The sequence below is a fragment of the Meles meles genome, chromosome 3 (genome assembly GCF_922984935.1).
Source record: "Meles meles chromosome 3, mMelMel3.1 paternal haplotype, whole genome shotgun sequence".
Taxonomy (NCBI): domain Eukaryota; kingdom Metazoa; phylum Chordata; class Mammalia; order Carnivora; family Mustelidae; genus Meles; species Meles meles.
The window spans coordinates 133,201,865-133,226,178 of record NC_060068.1 but is presented as its reverse complement, the minus strand read 5'-3'; the positions used below and the strand labels follow the sequence as shown (position 1 = coordinate 133,226,178).

Genomic DNA, 24,314 nt, shown 5'->3' with positions numbered 1-24,314 from the left:
GGGCCTGTCACATATTGTTATTGTCTCTAACATTCATTAAACACTATGTGTTAAGCCCCGGGCACCTTGTCTTCTAGATTATATCATTTCTTTCTTCCAGACTTAAGGGGGAGGTACCATTGTTACCTAACCCAATTTTTACATGTAGGGCAAATTTATATATCAAAGTTTAGAAGCATTAAGTAATTTACATCAAAGTCACACAGCTAGTCAAGTGGCAGAGCCAGAATTAGAATTAGAATTAATTCTAATTATTTGAATTGGAATTCAAATAATCAAATAATCCACGTAAAACTTTTATACAGCTTGTTACACCTAATAAACACATAATCAGTAAATATTAGTTACTAGAATTATCATTTAAAGTTGGACAACTAGTAAAGTAAAAAAGCCGACATTGTAACTCAAGTTTATTTTATCTATTTACTTATCAATTTTGCTCCAAAATTCATAGCCTTTCTATTATGCCAGAATTTAATTAATAGGACTTATTTTTTATTATTATTGAAGTATAGTTGACATACAATGTTATATTAGTTTCAGGTGTACAACATAGTGATTTGACAATTCTGTACATTATTCACTGCTCACCACATAACTGTAGCCCCATCTATCACCAATACAAAATTATTACAATATTATTAGCTATATTCCCTATGCTGTACTTTTCATCTCTGACTTACTTATTTTATAACTCGAAGTTTCTATCTTTTAGCACCTAATCAGACTTCTTAAAGGTCATAAGAAGCCTAACTATTGAACAGTTTTTAAGTTCCTGCCGTATTTTTAATATTTTAAATATTAAAAGTTTCCAAAATTCTGATATATTTTTAATGGGTTTTGTATATAAAAGGTTTTGACTTACACAAAAATGCAAGGGTGTGCATAACCTCATTTAGACATAAATTCAAAAAAAAGTTTGATTTCCTTCCTGAAAAAAGCCCCTCTCAGCTATCTCTACAATACGTTCTGTGAATTACAGAAAACTATTCTGCTGTTATCGCTGATTACCTATCTGGCTACCTCAACCAATATATCAGTTCTATATTCCCAGCATGGGCATCTAATGGAGTCTAATAAAGATTCAACAAACATTTCTTGAATGAACGCGTTGGGCAACTGTTGGCTTTTGGTTCTGGGATCCCTTAACTCTCTTAATTTTAGTGAAGACCACAAAGAGCTTTTGTTTGTGTGTGTGTGTTATACTTATCAATATTCATTGTATTAGAAGTTAGAGCTGAGGGGTGCCTGGGTGGCTCAGTCGGTAAAGCGTCTGCCTTCGGCTCAGGTCATGATCCCAGGGTCCTGGGATCCAGCCCTGCTTGGGGCTCCCTGCTCAGCGGGGAATCTTCTTCTCCCTCTCCCTCTGCCTGCCACTCTGCCTACTTGTGCGCATGCTCTCTCTCTCTCAGTCTGGTAAATAAATAAAATAAAATCTTAAAAAAAAAAAAAAGGAAGTTAGAGCTGAAAAATATTTAATATTTATTACTTTAATATATCAATACACCTATTATATGCCAACGTAATCTTTTTCTAAATCACTGTATTTTCCAAGACAAAAAATCCAAGTAGTGAGAAGAGTGGCATTGTTTTGCATTTATGCAAATATCTGGCTTAATAGAAGACAGCTAGATTCTCATAGCTCCTTCTACGTTCAATACATTGCTCAATCACATGACATCCCCTCTGGAAAACACTGTATTCTTGAAAGGGATGTGGAAAGGCAATTTGCCTAGTATTATGATGAAAACTGTTTTGATCTAGTAATGGGCCTCTGGAAAGGCACAATTTGAGAACATTAGAGAAAAAACTATTTGGACAAGGTTTATGCTTCAGGATTCCTCTATACATTGTTAGCATAAGAGGCCAGAGTGAAGGAGTAAAAGTTAACAGCATGGAGGCAGTCTCTTTTTCTTCTGTGCTGAGTAATGCAGAGTGTCGCCGTAAGCCAAGATGACAACCTTCAGTTGCATTTCAGTCCGTACACTGACGTCACACAACGCGACAGCGACGGGCTCTTTCCCGGAGAGTTCCACTACACTTCCCAGAATGCTTTGCCAACGGCGACGCCATTGGTTGGTGTCGAGGGAAGTGCACTTGACTGAGCGGAAATAGAAGATCCCGGAGACTGGGAAGGTGAGGACGAGAGGGGCTGGGGAACTGTGAGTAGCTACGTGGGATTGTCCGCTTTGGTTGTGACAGACTCAGCTACAGGACGAACTGTTGAGAAACGTAGGGTTGCCCCTCCGTACTCCGGGGGCCTCAAACTCGCGTTCTTCCTCTAGACCTGGGGGCAGGGAGAAATAGAACGTTGCTGTGGAAGCGAAATCTTAGTATTAAGATCTTGCTGTTTGAAGTTTTCTTGGGATGAGCTGGGACGAATTCGGGCCCTTGTCGCGACACAAGGGGTCGTTGGCGTGATTTTGCTGCTACCAGAGGGGCGACGGGGCGGGGCCGCTGACGGTCTGACTCAGCTTCTACAGCAGTGGTTTTCAATTGGCTGCACATTAAAATCACCTGTGATGTCTTTTTAAAAATACAGGTATTCTGGGCCTAGGCCAGACCAATAAATCAGAATCTGTGGAGAATAAGATGTGGGCCGCAGTACTTGCTAAAGCGTCCAAGTGTTATGTTGTCTAGCCAGAGTTGAGAACCACTCTTAGTGTCTCAGTCTGACCCCCACGGGGATCCTGAGTAGGCTCAGCTGCGCCAGGATTCTTCTCCCACTATAACCTGCGTTGGTTCTACAGCACACATTTGGGTGAAGTTGATGATCACTCTTTGGGTACCGATTGCGTTTTGAGCTCCATCGAAAACTTATGCTTGAGCTTCATACAGCCTGAAAAGGCAGGCGGGCATTTTTTTTATTTACGACCTGGCTCTTAATTCTTAAAAAAGGTTAGGGCTGTTTCATTTTTTCGCCGTTGTTTTAGCTTATCCTTTTTTTTTTTTTTGCTACCCGTACAATTCAAGCGGTGAAAAGAGCAAGAGCCCCATTAAAACCCATCTCCAGGTGGAAGGAAGGGAAAAGAAGAAAAAAACAAAAAACAACTGTCTCTTTTTTGCTTATATGAAATTCTGAAAGGAGAGTCAATAAAATGTTTGGCATTATTTATGGGCTTATGATAACCAACATTTTTATAATGAATTTCGGTGAAAGAAAATTAGGGTGTCTTTTGGGTTTTGATGCAGAAGTTTATGTGTAATAGGTAGGATTTTTTTTTTTTCAAATACAGGTTTCCCTTGCTATCTGAAAGTTAAGCATCCCTGTCAAGCCTTTCCTAAGCTGAAATGGCCTACAGCAAAGATTATCCACAGGCACCACCCCCTTTCCAAAAGGTGGAGTTATACTGCTTAGCTTTTATGAAAAACCTACATTAGTATTTACCTGTTTTTACTAATTGAAAGAAATCTGAAGGGGATTTTCACTTTTATGAAAACTTAATACTAACGTAGATATCTTAAAAGCTAAGTGGCATAAGGCGGACTTTTGGAAAGTGGTGAATATTTGTATAAGCACCATTACCTAACATATTTTCTTTTTTCCCAGAGCTTCAGCTTCACCTCCCTCACTGACACAGCATGGGGGAGAAGTCAGAAAACTGTGGGGCTCCAGAGGATCTCTTCAATGGTTTGAAAGTTACAGATCCCCAGGAAGCAGAGTGTGCTACCCCTCCGGTTTCCAGTCCCAAAGATCACCATCTGCAGAGCAAGCTGCGCAAGGATGTTGAGTCTCATTCCCTGGAAGACCAGGGAGAAGAGGAGTGTTTTCATGACCTTAGTGCCTCATTTGAGAAGGAGGAGCCAGGAGCAGACAAGGTGGAGAACAAACCTGATGATAATGTGAATTCTTCTGAACTTGATGAAGAATACCTAATAGAACTGGAAAAAAACATGCCAGATGAGGAGAAACAGGTAAATATTTATTGTGCACAATCTGCCACATAAACTGCTTTTTAAATTGAATACATGTGGTTGCTACAGTATCATAGATGGGGTCATATCTGTGGTAAAGAGTTATGTGCCCATCTGTGTCCATTTCACTTCAGTAGTGATGGAACTCAGATAAATCAGTAGCATGGCAGGGAAGCATTCAGTCTCTGCTTAACAAACATTTCCTCTTTCTTTTTTTTTTTTTTCTTCTTGGTCAACTTTGAGTTCTTATGTCTGTTTTATATAATTTTGTTTTCTAACACCCATATATACCTTCTAGCTTTTTTTTTTTTTTTTTAAATGACCTTTTGGCACACCTGGGTGGCTCAGTATTTAAGTGTCTGTCTCTTGATTTTGGCTCAGGTCATGATATCAGGGTGGTGAGATCAAGCCCTGCTGAGGCTCCAAACTGGGCATGGAACCTGTTTAAGATTCTCCCTCTCTCTCCATCCCTCTCTGCACCCCCAGCCCTTTAAAAAAAAAAATGACTTTACTAATGGTTGGCTGAACCATGACAGCCTGAAATTCTTGTAAGGGACATTTTTTTGGTGAGACTTTAGAGTTATGATATGCTGCCTATTTGTGTTAATTCTTTGATAGCAATAAATGACTACCTGAATATGCTAGTGGTAGTTTGGTTGCAGAGGGCAATGACTGGGGCCTGTGTTATTTATATAACATTCTTGAGGAACAGAATTGTGTGTGATAGTAGTTATTTTTGTTAAGCACCTATAGTGTACCAGCCACTAAGCGTAAAAAATTATTTGTGTTTTCATGTAATCTTCACAACACACCCATGAGACACACTGTTGGCATTCCCCACTGGAGAACAAAACTTAGTAACTTGCCTAAGATCACACATCTAATAAATGGTAGAACTGACTCTTAAACTCAGATCCTCTTGATTCTAAAGTATAATGTAGAATTTAATAGCAAAAATAGTTCTTTCTATAAAGCAGGTACACTAATAAAATGTACACTTTCCTGCTTCTTTGCCCCTGGGCCACATCCTTAACTGGGTAAGCCTTCACTTATGGAGACAGAAGTCTTGGTATCCGCCCACATACCCTTCCTTCTCATCTCATAAGTAAGGTCATCTGAAGAGTTACCATAATACCTGAGCTTGTCTCAAAGAACTTGAATGAGATCTGTAGCTTAGGCTTCTGAAGAACTCACGAAACAGGTTATGCTATTTGGGTAACGGGCCAAGATACTAATGTACATTATTAACAGTGGAGTTGAGGAGGTAATGTGACATGGAGAGGAGCATCTTGTCTCTCCTGAGGCATATTTCATTTTCAAGTCTGTTTGTTTTAACATGCGTGTATTAGCTTTTGTGCTAATGTGTGCCATCAAAAGAAAAGAATAAAAGGCAAAAATGAGTCAGTTTCATAAACTACCTCAGCAGAAATGGCTCAAAATTAAATCATACACTGTTTGATAATTAGGGAGATGATTTTCCAGGAAGTGTTTGGTTCAGCTTTCATTTCACTGGTGCAGACTTTTTAAAAACATTGATTAAATGTCTGTGTTAAAATGTTAGCTTGTTTTTCTGATACTTAATACTTAATATATTTTGTATTTTTTAATATATTTTGCCCTGATACTGAATTTTCTACAGTGCCATTGGTTTGACAGTTGTGTGGTTTGGCTCTGCTTCCCATTCCCCAGTTTAGTAAAAACTTTGTGTCTCCTGGTCAGAATCATATTTTAAGTTCTATAAATATTTCAAATAATTTTATTGCCTATAAATTGAATATTCTAAATAGCACAATGCCTTTTAAACTTTTTTCTTCCTTTTAAAAATTAAGATGTAACTTATATATAGTGAAATGTGTGTACAGTTCAGGGAGTCTTGACTACTATATGCACCTGTGTAACTCACCCTTAGCAGCATCCACAACATCTCCATCATTCCAGAACCTCCCTTTGTGCTTCACCACTCATTCCATTCTTCCACCCCTACCAACCCAAGGGCCCACTGTTCTCATTCCTGATAGGTTGGTTTTTTCTGTTCCAAACTTTTGTGTAAATCACGTTTCAAATATAAACATTTTATATTTGTATATAAACCTATGTTTTCATATCTTAATTTGAAAATTTATAACAATATCTCATATTGTGAAACAATATGCTGTGGAACAATGTGCTGTGGTCTTAGCCATTGTTATATTAACTCCACTAAGGAAACAACCTCTGAGAGTACAGACTACTTTACCTAATTGTGGTTCTACTCTATGAGATATTTTTATGCTGTTTTGATAAATATCTTATGAAATTTTTAGGAAACAAGCACAACAGATGAAGAAATGTCTCTTCACTGCACATATGTTTTGGTTTTATAGGCCATCTAAAACAGGATACCTTTGATTCTTTTAAAATAGGACAAAATTGAGATAATCAGCAACAGTAAGATAAACACAAATGGCCAAAAATATGAAGACTTTCAGCCTCACTAATACTTTTTTTTAAAGATTTATTTATTTGGCTGCGTACATAAACACATACACACACCCAAGCGGGTAGGGGCAAAAGGAAAGAGTCATCAAGGGGACTCCGTGCTGAATGTGGAGCCCTACATGGGGATCAGTCTCATGACCCTGAGATCATAACCTGAGCTGAAACTAAGAGTCGGAGGTTCAACTAACTGAGCCACCCAGGTCCCCCCCACCAATAATCCTTTAATGCAAATTAAAACACTATATCTTGTATATTTATCTGATGTCAACAGTGAGAGAACTAGGAGTGCATGTACTAATTTTGAGAGTGTAAAGTGCTATTTCATTTCTGTGGGATACAGGTGTCAAATTTTTATATGGATGTTTCTTTAGTCCAGGGCCATCAATAGAACCTTCTGCAATGACAGGAATGTTCTATATCTACTCTGTTCAATATGGTAGCTACTGGCCATCAGCTGTCATGTTTTAATAGTCATGAGCTGGAGCATTTGAAATGTGACTAGTAGAGCTGAGGAACTGAATTTTAAAATTTTTTATTTCCTTTAATTAGTCACATGTGACTAGTGCTTACCATATTGGACAGTACAGCTAAACCTCTGATTCTCTTTAGTCGTTTATTTTAAGGAAGTTACTAGAGATGTGTACAGATATATATAAAAATGTGTTGCAGCATCCATAATTTTGGACATTAGAAATAATGTTCAGCAGAGGGTATTACTTTAAACAGTTTTGCCATTTTTACATGGTAGCATATTATGCAGTTATGTAAAAGAAAGATATATCTTAATATTGACAGGGAAAAAACGCCTGTAATGTTGAATGAATTAAACAGGTGTGATAATATGGCTTATAATAAGAGATATGTATTTGATTTTTGTCAGTTCCTGGCACAGAATCCTAAAACCCTTGAAATTGCCTAATAAGAGATAAGAGTATAGTTTGTTATTTAAAACAAGTCCCTTTCAACCACACACGAGGTGATTTTTTTGGAAAGCCCCTAAAGATGAGGTCTGGTTGTCAGAGTTTGGAGCTTTCAGTGCCACCCTACCCTGCCCCCACCTCTGGGGGGGGGACAGGGGCTGGAAATTGAATTAATCACTTGTGATCAGTAATTTGACCAGTCATGCTTATGTACTGAAACCTGCATTGAAGACTCAAAAGAAAGGGTCAGAGAGCTTTCACACTGAGTGAACGTGTGGAGTTGCAAGGAGGGTGACACGCCTAGAGGGCATGGAAGCTCAGTGCCCCTTCCCATGTACCTTGTCCTATGCATCTCTTCTGCCTATTCCCAGAGTTACAGTCTTTAGAATAAACTGGTAACCTGGACTTGCAGTTGGCATCTGAAGTAGTAGGGGTGGCATGGGGGCCAGTCTCTGGTGGCACCGAGCCTTTAATTTGTAGGATCTGATGCTATCTTCAGGTGAATCATGTCCAAATTGAGTTAAGTTGCAGGACAGCAGCTGGTGTCTGCTATAGAGTGGGAAATGCTGGGTGTGGGGGAAACTCCCACACATCGAGTCACAAAAGTGTTCCATGTGAGTTTTGACAGTAGAAGAGACACACAAGATATGTTTTCCCTTTCCAGCAGGTTATAGTCAGTGATGTTTCCTTTTAAGTTAAAAACCTATGTGAAAATATGTTCATACAGAAAAGTTTGGACTGATATAGGATGTGATTATTGACGAATTTTTATTTATACACTTTTTTGACCTATAGTTTACATACAGTGTTGTATTAGTTTCAGATGTTTAATATAGTCATTTGACAATTCTATATGTTACTCATTTCTTACCATGATAATGCTTACTAACTGTCAACATATGAAGTTATTACTACTAATTGTATTCCCTGTGCTGTACTTTTCATCCCTGTGGCTTATAACTGGAAGTTTTACTTCTTAGTCCCTTTCACCTATTTTTCTCATTCCCCACTTTTTTTTTTAATAGTAAGCATGCATTAAATAAACAACACAAGGTACTTCATTTTAAGAATATAAATAAATAAAAATTGATTGTTTACCACCAGCATGAACTTTTTACCAAGAAGCATATAAAGCTGACCTTTGAGGATTTAGAAAGAAATGTTATTATAATATCTGTTTATTGGTAAATGTTTCTCTTCAGGAAGAATCAAGTATCAATAGCTAAAGCGCCTGTTATTCAAGCTGACTTGACTTGCCCTGTGCTGAGAAGATAATCCTGGCTCAGGAGGAGTCCCAGTTCTCAGCAGAACTCATAAATCAAGAGTAATGGAGAGGAGGAGGGGAGGGGCAAAAACAAAAACAAGAGTAATGGAGGAGGAAGGCAGTGAATTTTTTTTTTTTTTTTTTTTTTTGGTGGGCAGCAAAGTCAAGTTTATTGAGTGATAATAGTGCAAAGCTCCAAGAGGGAGGGGACCCGAGCCTGGCAGTAAAGATTTTTTTAAAATGGGCAAATCTCTTAAGGAAAGTACTGTGTATATGTGTGTATATATCTTAACCTTTTGTGAAAATTTGAATGTTGACATGACTACACAGAGGAATGGGATTTCAGCAAACATTTGAGATGTACTAGATCTGTGAAGCAAGTAAGTGATTATTAAAAGCCTGGTTGAAGTAAAGGACAAATCTGGTAGCACATGAGAATTGTTGCTATAATATTAGATGCAAAGATGCTTTATAGTATGGGGACCTGTGAACATTCTGGATTGTGGTGCTGGTGATCCTATAATAGAATCACTTTTTATGGGCTACTTGTCACAGTGGAGTTCAGTACTCATGTGTATATTCTCTAGGTAATTTCTTTTTTTAAATTTTTGTTTATTTGAGAGAGAGAGAGCTTGAGTGGGGTGAGGAGCAGAGGAAGAAACAGATTCCCCATGGAGCAGAGCCCAGTGTGGGCCTCGATCTAGGGACTCCAGAATTGTGACCTGAGCTGCAGGCAGACGCTTAACCAGGCGTGCCTCCCTAGTAATTCTTATATGCTCACTGAAGTTTGAGGACCTCTGTCTTGCATATCATCTTCCTTCATCAAATAGCTGTTGAATAAATGGTGTGATTATCTCTGCCGTAAGGGCCGGTAATTGATCTTACAAGTTACAGTTTATCTCATTCATTTATCTACTCCAGAAATGTTTATATTTCTTCCATTTGTTGGACATTGTTTGAGGCTCTTAAGAATACAGTGGTAAACAAGACAAGAGGATTTCTCTTCTCTCATAGCTGGGAGATATTTTTAAAAAATCAAAAATATAAATAAATAAATAAATAAATGATAAGATGAAGTGATGAGGGGTGGGATTGGAAGAATGAGAAGGACTACTTTAGATTGGTCAGGAAAGGCCTCTCTGGAGAGGTATATATCAGCAAAGACTGGAAGGGAAGAAGGAATTAAATGTGTGACAGTCTGAGAGGGAAATATTCCATGCAAGGGGAGAAAGTAGTATATAGCACACTTCCTTGGATACTGTGGGTGGATGGTGATACCGTTTATAAATATAGAGAAGATGCGGGGACTTTTGAGTTCATTAGGGCTCTAGTGATTTAATTCTTGCTGTAAATAAAAGTTTATTTGTAAGCCAAAATGAAGATTTAGTCATTTTAACAGGTTTGCTGCCTCCTGCCAGTTGTTTATACGTGGTATTCATTTGCAAATAGGTACACATATAGATCCATTTAAGTGAGGGATACAAAAGTCTGTTTGGTGAATAGGTCACTCAGAGTGCAAGGTTCTGGGATTTTAAGACCTTTTCCTTAGTCTCTGAAAACGTAAAAAATTGTTCGTTCCTTCAAGACCGTTTATTTTTAACCAGGAACCATTCTTGAAGTATTGGTTTGGAGCAGGAGTTCTTTATCGGTTCTTTCCCTACCTCTCATTTTGCCTAACTCCCACAGTACTTAATCCTTTTGATTTCTACCTTTCTGCTACCTTTTTGCATTATTTTTATAATTGTTTCCAGTGTTGCTGTAACAGTGAGCGTGTTTGCAGGGAACATTCTCTTAGTCGCTTCCAGAGAGTTTTCAGTGATTTTTCTGTAGTGGCCTGCATATTCTGTTAACCTTATGAGAAAACTCTTTCTGATTTGTTTCCCTTTTATTTAATTTTTAATGGGCATTCTTTTGAACTAAGATTGCTACATTTATTAATTTCTTAGAGTTTACTAGTATTGGGTTTAATAAATACTATTTTTTTTAAAATAAACACTATTGACAAGTGATCAAATAAAATCCTAGAACTTAAGAATTGGAAGGGACCTTAGATTTCTGACCCGAGTTTAAGTCAGGGGAAATAATATTTCCGAAATGTTTACTCCAAAATATTTGGAAGTTAGTGGGTTGTTGTTGGTTTTGTTTTGTTTTGTTTAAGATTTTATTTATTTATTTGAGAGAGAGAGAGAGAGCAGGGGGAGAACTAGAGGGAGAGAGACAAGTAGACTTCTCTACTGAGTGTAGAGCGCAAGGCAGGTCTTGATCTCATGGCCCTCACTGAGATCATGACCTGAGCCGAAATCAAGAGTCAGACACTCAACTGACTGAGCCACCCAGGCGTCCCTTAGTGGGCTAATTTAGAGTGTTTGCTGATGAAACAGAGTGACATTCGATGTTTCTTGTGTTTATTAAGGAAGATCACTTTATGTAGATCAGTGGTTCTTAAACTTTATCATATCTAAGAATCACAGGAAATATATTAATCATGCAAAGTCCTGAGACGTGTCTGATAGCACAGAGTTGTTAGGTGGCAGCCAGGAATCTGCTTTGTTAATGAGCATCCGGGGTCATTTTGATATAGGTGGAAATATGGCACTCTTTGAGAGACAGAAAACCAGACTGACACACCACCAAGCTTCGAAAACACAAATGTCACCAGTATACTGACTGCATCTAACATCAGAAGAATAGTTTACAAATGCGATGTTTTTCTTTTACCCTCATCTGTGCTTGGGGTCTAAAATAGACTTGTTGGGCAGAATTTAAACAGCACTGGGGCGCCTGGGTGACTCAGTGGGTTAAAGCCTCTGCCTTCGGCTCAGGTCATGATCTCAGGGTCCTGGGATCGAGCCCTGCATCGGGCTCTCTGATCAGATGGGAGCCTGCTTCCTTCTCTCTCTCTCTGCCTGCCTCTCTGCCTACTTGTGATCTCTATCAAATAAATAAAATCTTAAAAAAAAAAAAAAAAAGAGGGGCGCCTGGGTGGCTCAGTGGGTTAAAGCCTCTGCCTTCAGCTCAGGTCATGGTCCCAGGGTCCTGGGATCGAGCCCCGCATCGGGCTCTCTGCTTGGCAGGGAGCCTGCTTCCTCCTCTCTCTCTGCGTGCCTCTCTGCCTAGTTGTGATTTCTCTCTGTCAAAGAAATAAAAAATTTAAAAAAAAAAAAAAAGAATTTAAACAGCACTAAAATAAGGTCTTTTAAATTGAGTTTTGCAAATAGAATTTTCTGAACTGAGAAGGAAATATTTCCAAGGTTAGTTCCTCATAGAGCAGTCTTCTTTCCTGAGAAATACAGGACTTAATGAGAGGTCAGGTTCTAAATACAGCTTAAATCCAGAGATCTTCCTCCAGACCCCCTAGACGGTTTCTAAAAGTGACTTGTGAAGAGAACAAATGTGTCTTTATGTGTAAGGCGTCCATGTCTGATTTCAAAGAAAACAAAACTGAAGCTCTTGTTTCCTTTTTAATGATAAGGGACTGGTGTACCCCAGCCCTTTCAGTGTATAATTTTCTCATCTCACCTGGACAAGAGCAAAGCAGCCAAGTTTTATTGCATGTGCTCCCATTTTCCAGCCCTTTAGCAAGTATGTAGGTTTTTTTGTTGGTGGTGGGGTTTTTTTGTTTGTTTGTTTTTGTTTTCTGAGGGGGGCTGTTTTGTTTTGTTTTTAACACTCTCTTTGACCCTTACCGTAGTTGATCCCTGGCCACAGTGCTTGACTTGTTTTATTTTGTAGCAATTACTTTACAAAACTGCAGGGGGAAGCAGAGAGCTGCTGATAGATTTATGATACTGCCAGGGTTGTAACCACAGATTAGTAGAACCTCTGACCTTCCCTGTTTGCTTGCCGCTCAGATTGCTACTTATTACTGACAACACCACTGGGCATGGGTTATTTCATCTTCTGCTTTGAATCAACTCAGCCTCCTCAAACAGTGGAACTGCTGGTTATTCATGGCCTACCTTCCAGAACCATAGTGTCACGTGATCAGAGGGAGAAGGGGAACAGTCACTGGCAAATAAGCCATAGATTTCATGGTTGTTTCTTAAAGTTCAGTAATTTTTCATGAGTATGACTTTGTTGTAAGCTTTTAGTTAGTTTTTGGAACACCAAAGTGGTTGGTTTTGATCATTTTGTCCAATTTATAGTTGCTTCTTAGGTTAGATGATTTGGTAACCTCCTCATTTTGCCACATCAGAAGTCCCACCCAGTATTGAGTTTTGATCTGTGTAAGTATTTTACACATGAAAATATTAAAATTAAACCAGAACAGATGAGGAAAAAAATTAAGCCTTAAAATGGATTATACATAGAAACAAATTAATATAACTATATCAAATTGATTACATAGAAAAAACAATCCAGTAACTTTGGACACAGTACTTTGGCTGTTAACCCTGAGTAGGATATATTATAAAGTTAGAACTGCAATGAAATTTTGAACTTTACATAATAGGCTCATTACATGTACTGATATTTGTGTAGTAATTTCAGACCTTTTTGTTGATTTTAGGATAGAGCGAATGAGTAAATATATTATTATTGGAACCAGAGTTTTCAGTGTGGGAAATGGTGAGCAGGAATCCAGTGGTGTTCACTTGTATGAGTACATAAAAGATTCCGTGTGTATGTATTCTTTTTTTTTTTTTTAAAGATTTTATTTATTTATTTGACAGAGAGAGATCACAAGTAGACAGAGAGGCAGGCAGAGAGAGAGAGAGGGAAGCAGGCTCCCCGCTGAGCAGAGAGCCCAATGTGGGACTCGATCCCATGACCCTGAGATCATGACCTGAGCCAAAGGCAGCGGCTTAACCCACTGAGCCACCCAGGCGCCCCCGTGTGTATGTATTCTTTTGACTCATGAGATTTGGGAGGTTTTTTTCCTTTTTTAAAGATGTATTTCCTGCCTTTCTTATGGAGAGGGCCTAAAAGCAGTGACTTGCTAGTAACAGGGAACAGACTAGCATCCAGATCTTATTTTCTAAATACCATTCATTCCCCATCAAAAGGATCCAGGACTCCCTGGAGAAATGGCTGATTCCAAGGCGGGAGCAGGCATAGTACAAACTATTGCACCTGGAATACAATATATACTTGGCAGTAAAGTCCACCCTTAGGAGGGCAGACCTAGGCAAAGATGAATGCAGCTCCTGGAAGTCATCTGGGGACAGTCAGGCAGGAAACCCCAGAGCATGGTCTAAAACGGCTCCATGGGAAGAAATGTGCAATTTGTTGAGGGCCTGGGCAGGGGGCCCCTCTTGCTAGGTCTAAGGGCTGCACAGTGTTTTATATCCAAGAAACCATTTAAGCATTAAGTAATATTCTAAACATTGTGCAATATTTTTATTGCATGTATGGACACATTTTTTAAATGTATATAATGTGAGACAGAATTGAATCCCCAAATTAGAGGTACTAATGTACAGTGTGTTCAAAGAAAGATCATACAAGGAAGGAAGTAAAAGTTGTCTCTGGGGAGGAGATAGGCTTTGTGGTGGACTTTGAAAACAGGAAAATTGATTTAGGCAGTTGGGAAGAAGTTACAGAAGAGAAACGGGTATTCCAAGGTGGGGATGCATGAACAAAGGATTGGGATGAAGGATAAGGTGGTGGGTGTTGAGAGGCCATAAAGAGAGCAGATTATCTAGAGGAGGGACTTTTGTTGGGTGGTAATGAGAGATTGGAATAGAATTTTGATGCTGCTTCCTCCTCTCTGTCTCTGCCTGCCTCTCTGCCTGCTTGTGATTTCTGTCTGTCAAATAAATAAATAAAATCTTAAAAAAAAAAAAAAAATCCCTTTAGAATTTTGATGTAGTGTTAAAAAAAGAAAGGAAACGAAGAGATTTCTGAATCTTGATTTTCTTACCTCTAAAATGGGTAGTTTAATACTTTGATGCTTACATCTCAGAATTGCCTTGCAAAAGCAATGAGCTAATCTATGAGAATACAGATTTTAAGAAGCTCTAGTGATGTAGGTTATATTAAATTTTGAACTCCAGGATGAAAAGTTTGCAGTTGTGGTAGTAACTGTTGAAATAAACTCTATTCATCAAGAGCATTGTCTCTCTGGGGTTTTCTTGACAGCTCTTGTAATGATTTATAATGCAGAATAATACCACTATTTCTGCCTGAGTTTTCAGTGATGGGGAGGAGTACTGAGTAAAAGAGCCCTGTAAAATTTCTTTGGTTTCTGTTGTTATGGAAATGTAATTCTAGAGCAGATGTTTCTCTGTGAGGCCTCTGGAGTGTGTTAAAAGACATTGTTGGAGGGGTGCCTGGCTGCATCAGTCTCTAGACCCCACGACTCTTGATCTCTGGGGTTGTGAGTGCAAGCCCCACATTGGGCACAGAGATTACTTAAAACATTGTGGAGACATGAGAGGGCTCCTGACCACATTAGACCAGAACCAGGAACGATTTGAACCTGATATTGCTGCTGAATGTCAGCACTATCAGCTCATTTATGTGTGTATACTCTTGGCATTTAGCATGCTAAGTAACACTTACTCCTACAAAATCTGTCTTTGGGTTCCAGTGACGTTACACAGTATGCATGCCATCTTTTGGAAAACGAGAATGTTCTGTCAGCAGCATAAACCCTAGTCTTTGTACTGGGATCAAGTTAGTCTCTTGGCACAGCTGGGAGATAGTGCAGCTTTCTCTTAAAAGTGCTATTTTTAGCTGTTTCCAAGGAGATGTTCAGCATGATATTGATAATTGCATTAATCCTCAATTTACACAATCTGTGGAAGCAGCAGCTCTTTTCCAGTGTTTACTGCTTAATGAGCCACTGAGTTGTGATTTGTCAGCCAAAAAAAAAAAATAAAATGCCTTCCTTCAAATAATTGGCTTCAGAAATATGTTCAGGATCTCTCCCCTTTACCAGTTCAACCCTTAGTCCTAGTTATAAAGACACCGAGCATAGCATAATATTTTTTTTTTTTTTTGCATAGCATAATATTTAAACTTGTCAAATCACTACTTCATACACCTGAAACTAACGTAACATTGTATGCCAACTACACTCAAATAAAAAAATTAATTTAAAAAAAATAGGGAGAAAAAGAAACTGAACTTTTCCCAGGCTGCCTGTGCAGGCTGGCCGTTGTCGGTAATTCCCTCCGGGTATACCTTGGATCTAAGCTTTGCCTACTGGTATTTTAATGTTCGAAATTTACCAAACAATGATTAAACTCTTTACACACACACACACACACAAACACACACGTCTAGTCTGGCAGTCTGAGTGCTTCTTCTGTGTTCATAAAACATTTCTGATGAATTTGCAATGGAGAATAGATTATAGCTCAGAAAGTAGCTTGAAATTAGAGTTAAAATAGGGGAGAATGAAAGTTCCTAAAGGATAGATAATAAATTCTAATAACTTGATGAGTTGTTGTTGTTGTTTAAAAAAATTTTTGTTTTTGAGATAACCTTTTGAAATAACCTTTCTAAATATTTTAAAGACCTTTAGGACCTATGTTGCATTTATTTTTATGATTATGTAATTTTATCTTTTGACTTATTAATATGCTACATGACATTAATATATATTCTAACATCAAACTAGCTTTTCATTTCACTGTTAGAACATTATTGGTCAATTATGCATGGGTGTATGATTTAAAATTGGCAAAGATTTGGTATTATAGGGTTTTAAGGTTACTTTAATTGAAATTATTTTATAATTTTTTAATATTATTTTTTTCATACCCCTTTCATCCATTCTCCCACTCCCTAACCCTGCCTCTGGCAACTGCCAATCTGTTCTCTGTATCTGTGAGCTTGTGATTTTTTTTTTGTGTTGTTTAGATTCCATATTTAAGAAAAACCAAAGCTATTTGTTTTTCTTTTATTGACTTATTTCACTTAGGATAATGCTCTCAAGAAACATGCATGTTATGGCGAATGGCAGGATTTCATCTTTTTATGACTGAATAATATTCACTGTACGTATATATACAACACAATATTGTTTTTTAACTAGGCAAAGAACTTTATTAACCTTATTTCAAAGTTTATTCCCAGGCTTCTTCACCTTAATTAGCTGCAAGGAATGGATTGTATAGAAGCAAAAACTGAAGAGAGCTGCAGTGTCCAAGGGGCTTGGGCTTAACAATATTAGAGATGTAGATTTATCAGATCCATGAACAAAATTTTTTAAAACAATCATAATATAAACTAGCTGCCAGGGCGCCTGGGTGGCTCAGTCAGTTAAGCATTTGCCTTCAGCTCAGGTCATGATCTCCTGGATCACATCGGGCTCCCTGCCCAGTGTGGAGCCTGCTTCTCCCTCTCCCTCTCCCCCTGCTTAGGTGTGCCCTCTCTCTCAAATAAATAAAATCTTTAAAATAAAATAAATAGCAGCTCCCAGTAGCTTCTTTTAAAAATTTTATCTTCAGAAGTTGACTCAGTTCAGTTTACTTCATTCTTGGCATCTTCATCAAAATTCTCCACAAGATCTGGAACTTCATCATCCTCATCCTTTCCGATGGAAAAGTGTTGCTTTTCAAATCCACAGATTGTTTGGGCGGAACTTCAGCCAGTCTTAAACTAGTCAGACTGCCTTCACGAAATTGGTGTGAGATAGTAGCGTTTCTGTCAGCTGCTGTCTCAGCATGGTGAAGGTGTTCACTTCCCAGGTTGCCTGAACTTTGGCGTTGTTAAAGTGGATTGTGTTCTTTGAACATACTCATTTCTTCAGTACCAGAGATAGTGTTTACCCCTAACTTCTTTAAGGCAAACTGAAGTTTTTTATCATCTGCCGTAGCCGTTTTCTGAGCCACCTTCTTTCATCAAGCTGTTCCTTTCCCACCACTGCACACTTGTACTTAGAGTTTGGTGAGTTTCTGCTAGTCATGAGAGTTTCATTCATCTTGTTGGACTGGAAATGGGACTGAGCAGGGAACTAGGGTTGGCGTTCAGAGGATCTCAGGCAGACCAGCTGAGATTTAGGTGCATAGACGGCAGATAGAGGGAGGCTGGAAGTGATGGCTATACCATTTCTTTATCCCTTCATCCACTGATAGACCTTATGTTGTTACCATATCTTAGCTGTTGTAAATAATGCTGCAGTGAGCATAAGGGTGCATATATCTTTTCAAGTTAGGATTTTCATTTTCTTCAGCTAAATACCCAGAAGCTGGGTGCCTGGATGGCTCAGTGGGTTGAGCTTCTGCCTTCAGCTCAGGTCATGATCCCAGGGTGCTGGGATCGAGTCCCATGTCCGGCTCCCTGCTCTGCCTCCTCCTCCCTCGCCTTTGCTGCTCCCCCCGCTCGTGCTCTCTATCAAATAAATAAAATTCTTCAAAATACATACACACATATATACGTATATACCCAGAAGCTGGTCCATATGTTCTATTTTTAATTTTTTTTTTTTAAGTAGGCTCTGTGCCCAGCATGAAGCTCAATGTGGACTTGAACTTAGTGACCCTAAGAATAAGACACGAGCTGAGATCAGGCATTGGATGTTTGACCAACTGAACCACCCAGGCACCCCTATTTAATTTTTTAAGGACCCTCCTTTCAGTTTTCCATAGTGACTGTGCCAATCTGCATTCCCACCAACAGTGCACAGGGTTCCCTTTTCTCTACATCCTCATCAAGACTTGTTATTTTTTGTCTTTTTTATAATAACCATTTTAACAAGTGTGAGATGGCATTTCATCATTTTTTTTTTTTTTTTTAAGATTTATTTATTTGACAGAGAGAAATCACAAGAGAGGCAGGTAGAGAGAGAGGAAGGGAAGCAGGCTCTCCACTGAGCAGAGAGCCCGATGCGGGACTCGATCCCAGGACCCCGAGATCATGACCTGAGCTGAAGGCAGCGGCTTAACCCACTGAGCCACCCAGGCGCCCTCATCATGGTTTTGATGGTTTTTATTTGCATTTCCCTGATGATTAATGATATTGAACATCTTTTCATATACCTGTCGGCCATCTGTATGTCTTTGGGAAAATGTCTATTCACATCTTCTGTCCATTTTTTAATCAGATTGGGTTTTTTGCTCTTAAGTTGTATGAGTTCTTTACATATTTTGGATATTACCCCCTTATCAGATAAATGATTTGAAAATATTTTCTACTGTTCAGTTGGTTGCCTTTTCATTTTGTTGATTCCTTTGCTGTGCAGAAGATTTCAGTTTGACATGGCCCCATGTGTTTATTTTTGCTTTTGTTGCCTTTGCTTTTGGTGTCAGGTTCAGAAAATCATCAGTAAAACCTGTCAAGGAGCTTACTGCCTATGTGTTCTTCTAGAATTTTTTATGGTTTCAGGTCTTATGTTAAAGTCTTTAATCCAGGGGCACCTGGGTGGCTCAGTCAGTAACCATCTGCCTTTTGCTCAGGTCATGATCCCAGAGTGCTAGGATCAAGCCCCACATCGGGCTCCCTGCTTGGCAGGAAGCCTGCTTCTCCTTCTCCCACTCCCCCTGCTTGTGTTCCCTCTCTGTGTGTCCAATAAATAAATAAAAATCTTGTTTAAAAAAGTCTTTAATCCACTTTGAGTTAATTTTTGTGTATAGTATGAGAGACAGTGGTCCAGGGTTTTTTTATTTTTTAAAGAGAATTTTTTTTTTTAATTTGTCAGAGAGCACAAGCAGGGGAGAGCAGGCAGAGGGAGAAGCAGGCCCCCTGCTGAGCAAGGAGTCCCATGCAGGGCTCAGTCCCAGAACCCTGGGATCATGGCCTGAGCCAAATGCAGACACCTAACTGACTGAGCCACCCAGGCATCCCAGTGGTCCAGTTTCTTTTACAGTGTGGCTCCCCAGTTTTCCCAACACCATCTATTGAAGAGACTATTCTTTTCCCATTGTATACTCTTGGCTCTTTTGTCATAAATTAACTGATGGCACATGCATGGGTTTATTCCTGGCCTCTCTATTCTGTTCCATTGATCTGTACATCCGTTTTTATGCTAATACCACACTATTTTAATAACTGTAGCTTTGTAATATAGTTTGAAATCAGGGACTGTGGTGCCTCCAGCTTTGTTTTTCTTTGTAAGTGTTGCTTTGGCTGCTTGGGGTTGAAATCATTATTTTTATTTGAGTCTAATCGACAGCTATGCTGCTTTAGTTTCAGGTGTACAACATAGTGATGCAACACAGTGTTATCTGTTATGCTGTGTACACCACAGGTGTAGCTCCCATATGTCTCCATATATCACTGTTATAATATCATTGACTAATTCCTTAGGCTGTGCCTTTTATTCCTATGATTTATTCGCTCCATAACTGAAAGCCTTTATTTCCTGCTCCCCTTCACTCATTTTGCCCAATCCCCAGCCCCTTCCCTGCTGGCAGCTGTCAGTTCTCTGTATTTATAGGTCTGTTTCTGCTTTTTGTTTGTTTATTCATTTGTTTTTGTTTGTTTAGGTTCCACTTATGAGTGAAACCATATGGTGTTAGTCTTTCTCAGTCTGACTTATTTCACTTAGCATAATATCCAGTAGGTCTGTCCATATCGTTTCAAATGGCAGATCTCATCTTTTTTGTGGCTGCATAATATTCCATTTTGTATCTATAATTCTTCCTTATCCATTTGTCTTTTTTTTTTTTAAGATTTTATTTATTTATTTGACAGAGATCACAACTAGGCAGAGAGGCAGGCAGAGAGAGAGGAGGAAGCAGGCTTCCTGCGGAGCAGAGAACCCGATGGGGGCTCGATCCCAGGACCCTGGGATCATGACCTGAGCTAAAGGCAGAGGCTTTAACCCACTGAGCCACCCAGGCACCCGTCTTTTTTTTTTTTTTTTTTTTTTTTTTTTTAAGATTTATTTATATTTTAGAGAAGAGTGTGCCCATGAGCAGGGGTAGGGGCAGAGAGAAAGGGAGAGAGAATCTCAACCAGACTCCCCACTGAGCACAGATCCTGACAGTGAGGCTCTATCCCATGACCATGAGATCATGGCCTGAGCCAAAAATGAAGATTTGGATGCCTAACCGACTGAACTGCCCAGGCGCCCCTGCATCTGTCTCTTGATGGACACTTAGGTTGCTGCAGTATTGTGGCTGTTGTAAATACATGCTACAGTAAATGTGCATAAGGGTGCATGTATCTGTTTGAATTAGTGTTTTCCTTTTCTTTGGGTAAATACCCAATTGTGGAATCATTGGATCATATGACGTTTTTAATTTTAATTTTTCGAAGAACCTCCATACTGTTTTCCACACTGGCTGTACCAATTTACATTCTTACCAATAATGCACAAGGGTTCCTTTTTTTCCCCACATCCTTATCAATACTTGTTACTTCTCATCTTTTTGATTTTAGCCTTTCTAGCAGGTATAAGGTGATGTCTCATTGTGGTTTTGATTTGCTTTTCCTTAATGATTAATGATACTGAGCATTTTTTTGTGTGTCTGTTGATCATCTGTACATCTTCTTTTTTTTTTTTTTAAGATTTTATTTATTTATTTGACAGAGATCACAAGTAGACAGAGAGGCAGGCAGAGAGAAAGAGAGGGAAGCAGGCTCCCCGCTGAGTGGAGAGCCCGATGTGGGACTCGATCCCAGGACCCTGAGATCATGACCTGAGCCGAAGGCAGCGGCTTAAGCCACTGAGCCACCCAGGCGCCCTCATCTGTAAATCTTCTTGAAATAACTTTTAACTGGATTTGTTACAGTGTTTTCTTGGCTTCTAGCATCCAACTTTCCTTCCTATCTGGAGGACTTTCCTGCATTGTAATCTTGTTTCCTCATTCCATTCTCTGACAGCCAAGGCCTGTGAGCTACGCTTGACTCATTGGGTGTTTTCTTTTCTTTTCTTTTTTTTTAAATTAAGATTTGTATTTATTTGAGAGAGAGCATGGAGTCTGATGCAGAGCTGGATCCCAGGTCGCTGGGATCATGACCTGAGCTAAAGAAAGACGCTTAACCACCTGAATCACCCAGATACCCTCATTGGATGCTTCTAACCAAGACTTTGAATCTCAACTGGGGCAAAGAAAAGGAAATAGGATTTATTTGCTACTATTACAGCCCTGTCTTGGGCAGATTCTTCTACTAAAAGATAATTAATGTTTTCTTGCTTCTTGACTTAATAGAGTTGCCTGAGTCCTGCCCTTTTTCTTAGCATGTGTTTTAGGCCTCCTGGTGATTCTGTGAGCCCCAATATCTTTTTCCAATGAATCTTTCCTCTGAATTTTTTTTTGAAGATTTTATTTATTTATTTGACTGAGAGAGACACAGTAAGAGATGAAACACAAGCAGGGGGAGTGGGAGAGGGAGAAGCAGGCTTCCCACCAAGCAGGGAGTCTGATGTGGGGCTCGATCCCATGGTGCTGAGACCATGGCCTGAGCCAAAGGCAGACCCTTACGACTGAGCCACCCAGGCGCCTCTTCCCTCCAAATTTTTATGTAAGATACAGTCTTTTTGCTTGCTTCCAGAAATCTTGATAGCATAGAGAACATTATGATCTAAGCACCTCTGTCCTAAATAGTACTGAGTAAATGTGACTACAGTCTTATATTTCGATTCCCATCACCACCACCCATATTATTTTTTTTGTATTCCCTTAGGATAGCCCTGTTCCAGATATGTTCTAGCTAAAAATGAAAAAATAAAAATAAAAATGAATTACTGTATCTGCTGTACTTCTGGCACATGGTAGATACCATAAAAATGAGATTCATTTTATACCTACCTTTTAGCTTCTTTCCTGAGATTCATCATCCAGAGTATAATAATAAGGCATTTGGGAAACACCCTTGTCTTTACAGTGTTTCTACAAATCTACAGAGATATAATATTTTTACTTTGGTTCCCTGATCTTAAGAGTACCAATCATTTAGGCTCCCAGCTTCTATGCACAAAATACCCTGCTATCTATATTTCCTTCCTTTGAAGTTTTTATTTAGTCCGAAGCTTTAAGAATGAAGGTGGAGATTTTTGGATTCTCTCTCTCTTTTTTTTTTTTTTTAAGCTCTTTGAAAAGGAGGCAGGTAGTAGTCATTTGTGTCAGTTTGCTTGCGCCGACCATATTGCTAAGACGTTCAGGGCAGAAAGCACACAGGGACTCAGCAGGTGCCATCGTGGCTCGGCAGAATAACATTCATTCTGCCTGCCCTTGAGTATGATGGGTGTTTGGCCATCTGTGTGAATGTCCAAGTTGTTAGAAGAAGCTCAGAAATGAGAGATGTATCTGGGTTTCATCAAACTTCCCAGTAGTAGCCTGAACAAAATTATTGCTCTGACCCTACAGGTGAAGTCGCTTCCTATAGTGCACTCTGCCAACATGCTGACTGTCTTCAACATGACAGAAACCACATAAAAAATAATTTTTTAAATTATTTTCCAGAAAGGTAATAGCTCATATTTATTGAACCCTTATTTTCCAGACTCTGTATTAGGAGCTTTACGTACATTATTATCACATTAATCCATAAAACTATAAAACCTCATATTTTTAGATTAAAAAAACTAAGGCTTAGAAAGATCTGGAACTTGTCCAAGATCATTCGTTTAATAAGTAGCAAAACTATGGAAGGTAGCCATACTATGTAGCCAAACTATGGAAAGAACCTAGATGTCCATCAACAGATGAATGGATAAAGAAGATATGGTATATATATACAATGGAATACTGTGCAGCCATCAAAAGAAATGAAATCTTGCCATTTGTGACATTGTGGATGGAACTAGAGGGTATTATGCTTAGTGAAATAAGTCAATCAGAGAAAGACAATTATATGATCTCCCTGATATGAGGAAGTTGAGAGGCAACATGGGGGGGTTTGGGGAGTAGGAAAGGAATAAATGAAACAAGATGGGATCAGGAGGGAGACAAACCATAAGAGACTCTTAATCTCACAAAACAAACTGAGGGTTGCCGGGGGAAGAGGGGTTTGGGAGAGGGTGGTTGGGTTATGGACATTGGGGAAGGTATGTGCTATGGTGAGTGCTGTGAAGTGTGTAAACCTGGCGATTCACAGACCTGTACCCCTGGGGCTAATAATACATTACATGTTAATAAAAAATTAAAAATTATTTAAAAAAAATAAGTAGCAGATTCAGAATTTGAATTTATGGTGGTGTACATGCCAGTGGGCATGGTGTTTAGTTTCATTTTGAGTAAGTAGAAATTAAGTGATACCCAAATTGCTATTCCATGCAAAAGATACAAACATAGGAAACCTAGGTTTTGTGTTTTAAACCTCAAGAATGCAATTGATGATTAGCCATATGGCCACATGCTTCTCTGTCTGAGATTTAGATAAAACTGACCCATCTTTCAAAGTCAAGTTGAAAAAAACAAAAGTCAAGTTGCTGCCTATTAAGTAACCTAACGAAAGCTAACCTTTTTGTTCGCTTATATTGTGGGAAATGATGTAATTGTCGGATCTCTTGCAGAAGAGAAGAGAAGAGAGCACTAGACTAAAGGAGGAGGGAAATGCTCAGTTTAAGAGAGGAGGTAAGACACTTGTATCGGCACTGATGTCTGGTCATCTTGATTCCTCATTCTGTCTTAGAGTGTGAAGAGACACCAAAAATATTTAGAAACAGCTAGCAACCTAAACTGCGAACAGTACATTGTTGCTTCCCAACGCCTTAGAATTTGATTTTTCACCAGGTCCAGATAACCTACACCTAATGGTGACCAATTACATTGTGGCTCTTGGCACCTGCATACTTTTTCTCTTATGTAATCCACTATAGAACCAGAGGTAGGGCAGACTTTTCAGCTGATGCTTTGGAAAACTAATCTGGAACATTAAGAGGCTATTTGTTTCTTTGA

The 24,314-nt window shown here is 39.0% G+C and overlaps 1 protein-coding gene across 1 annotated transcript in view; it reads left to right on the top strand.

The window, feature by feature from the left end:
* The first annotated feature begins 2,062 nt into the window (after window positions 1-2,062).
* TTC1 (tetratricopeptide repeat domain 1) overlaps window positions 2,063-24,314 on the top strand; it is a 43,544-nt gene continuing 21,292 nt past the window's right edge. Inside the window, exons 1-3 of the mRNA XM_045998956.1 lie at window positions 2,063-2,136; window positions 3,551-3,915; window positions 23,930-23,990. Of these exons, the coding sequence (XP_045854912.1) occupies window positions 3,583-3,915; window positions 23,930-23,990 (394 nt within the window). The 5' untranslated portion in view covers window positions 2,063-2,136; window positions 3,551-3,582. The remainder of the gene's footprint in view (window positions 2,137-3,550; window positions 3,916-23,929; window positions 23,991-24,314) is intronic.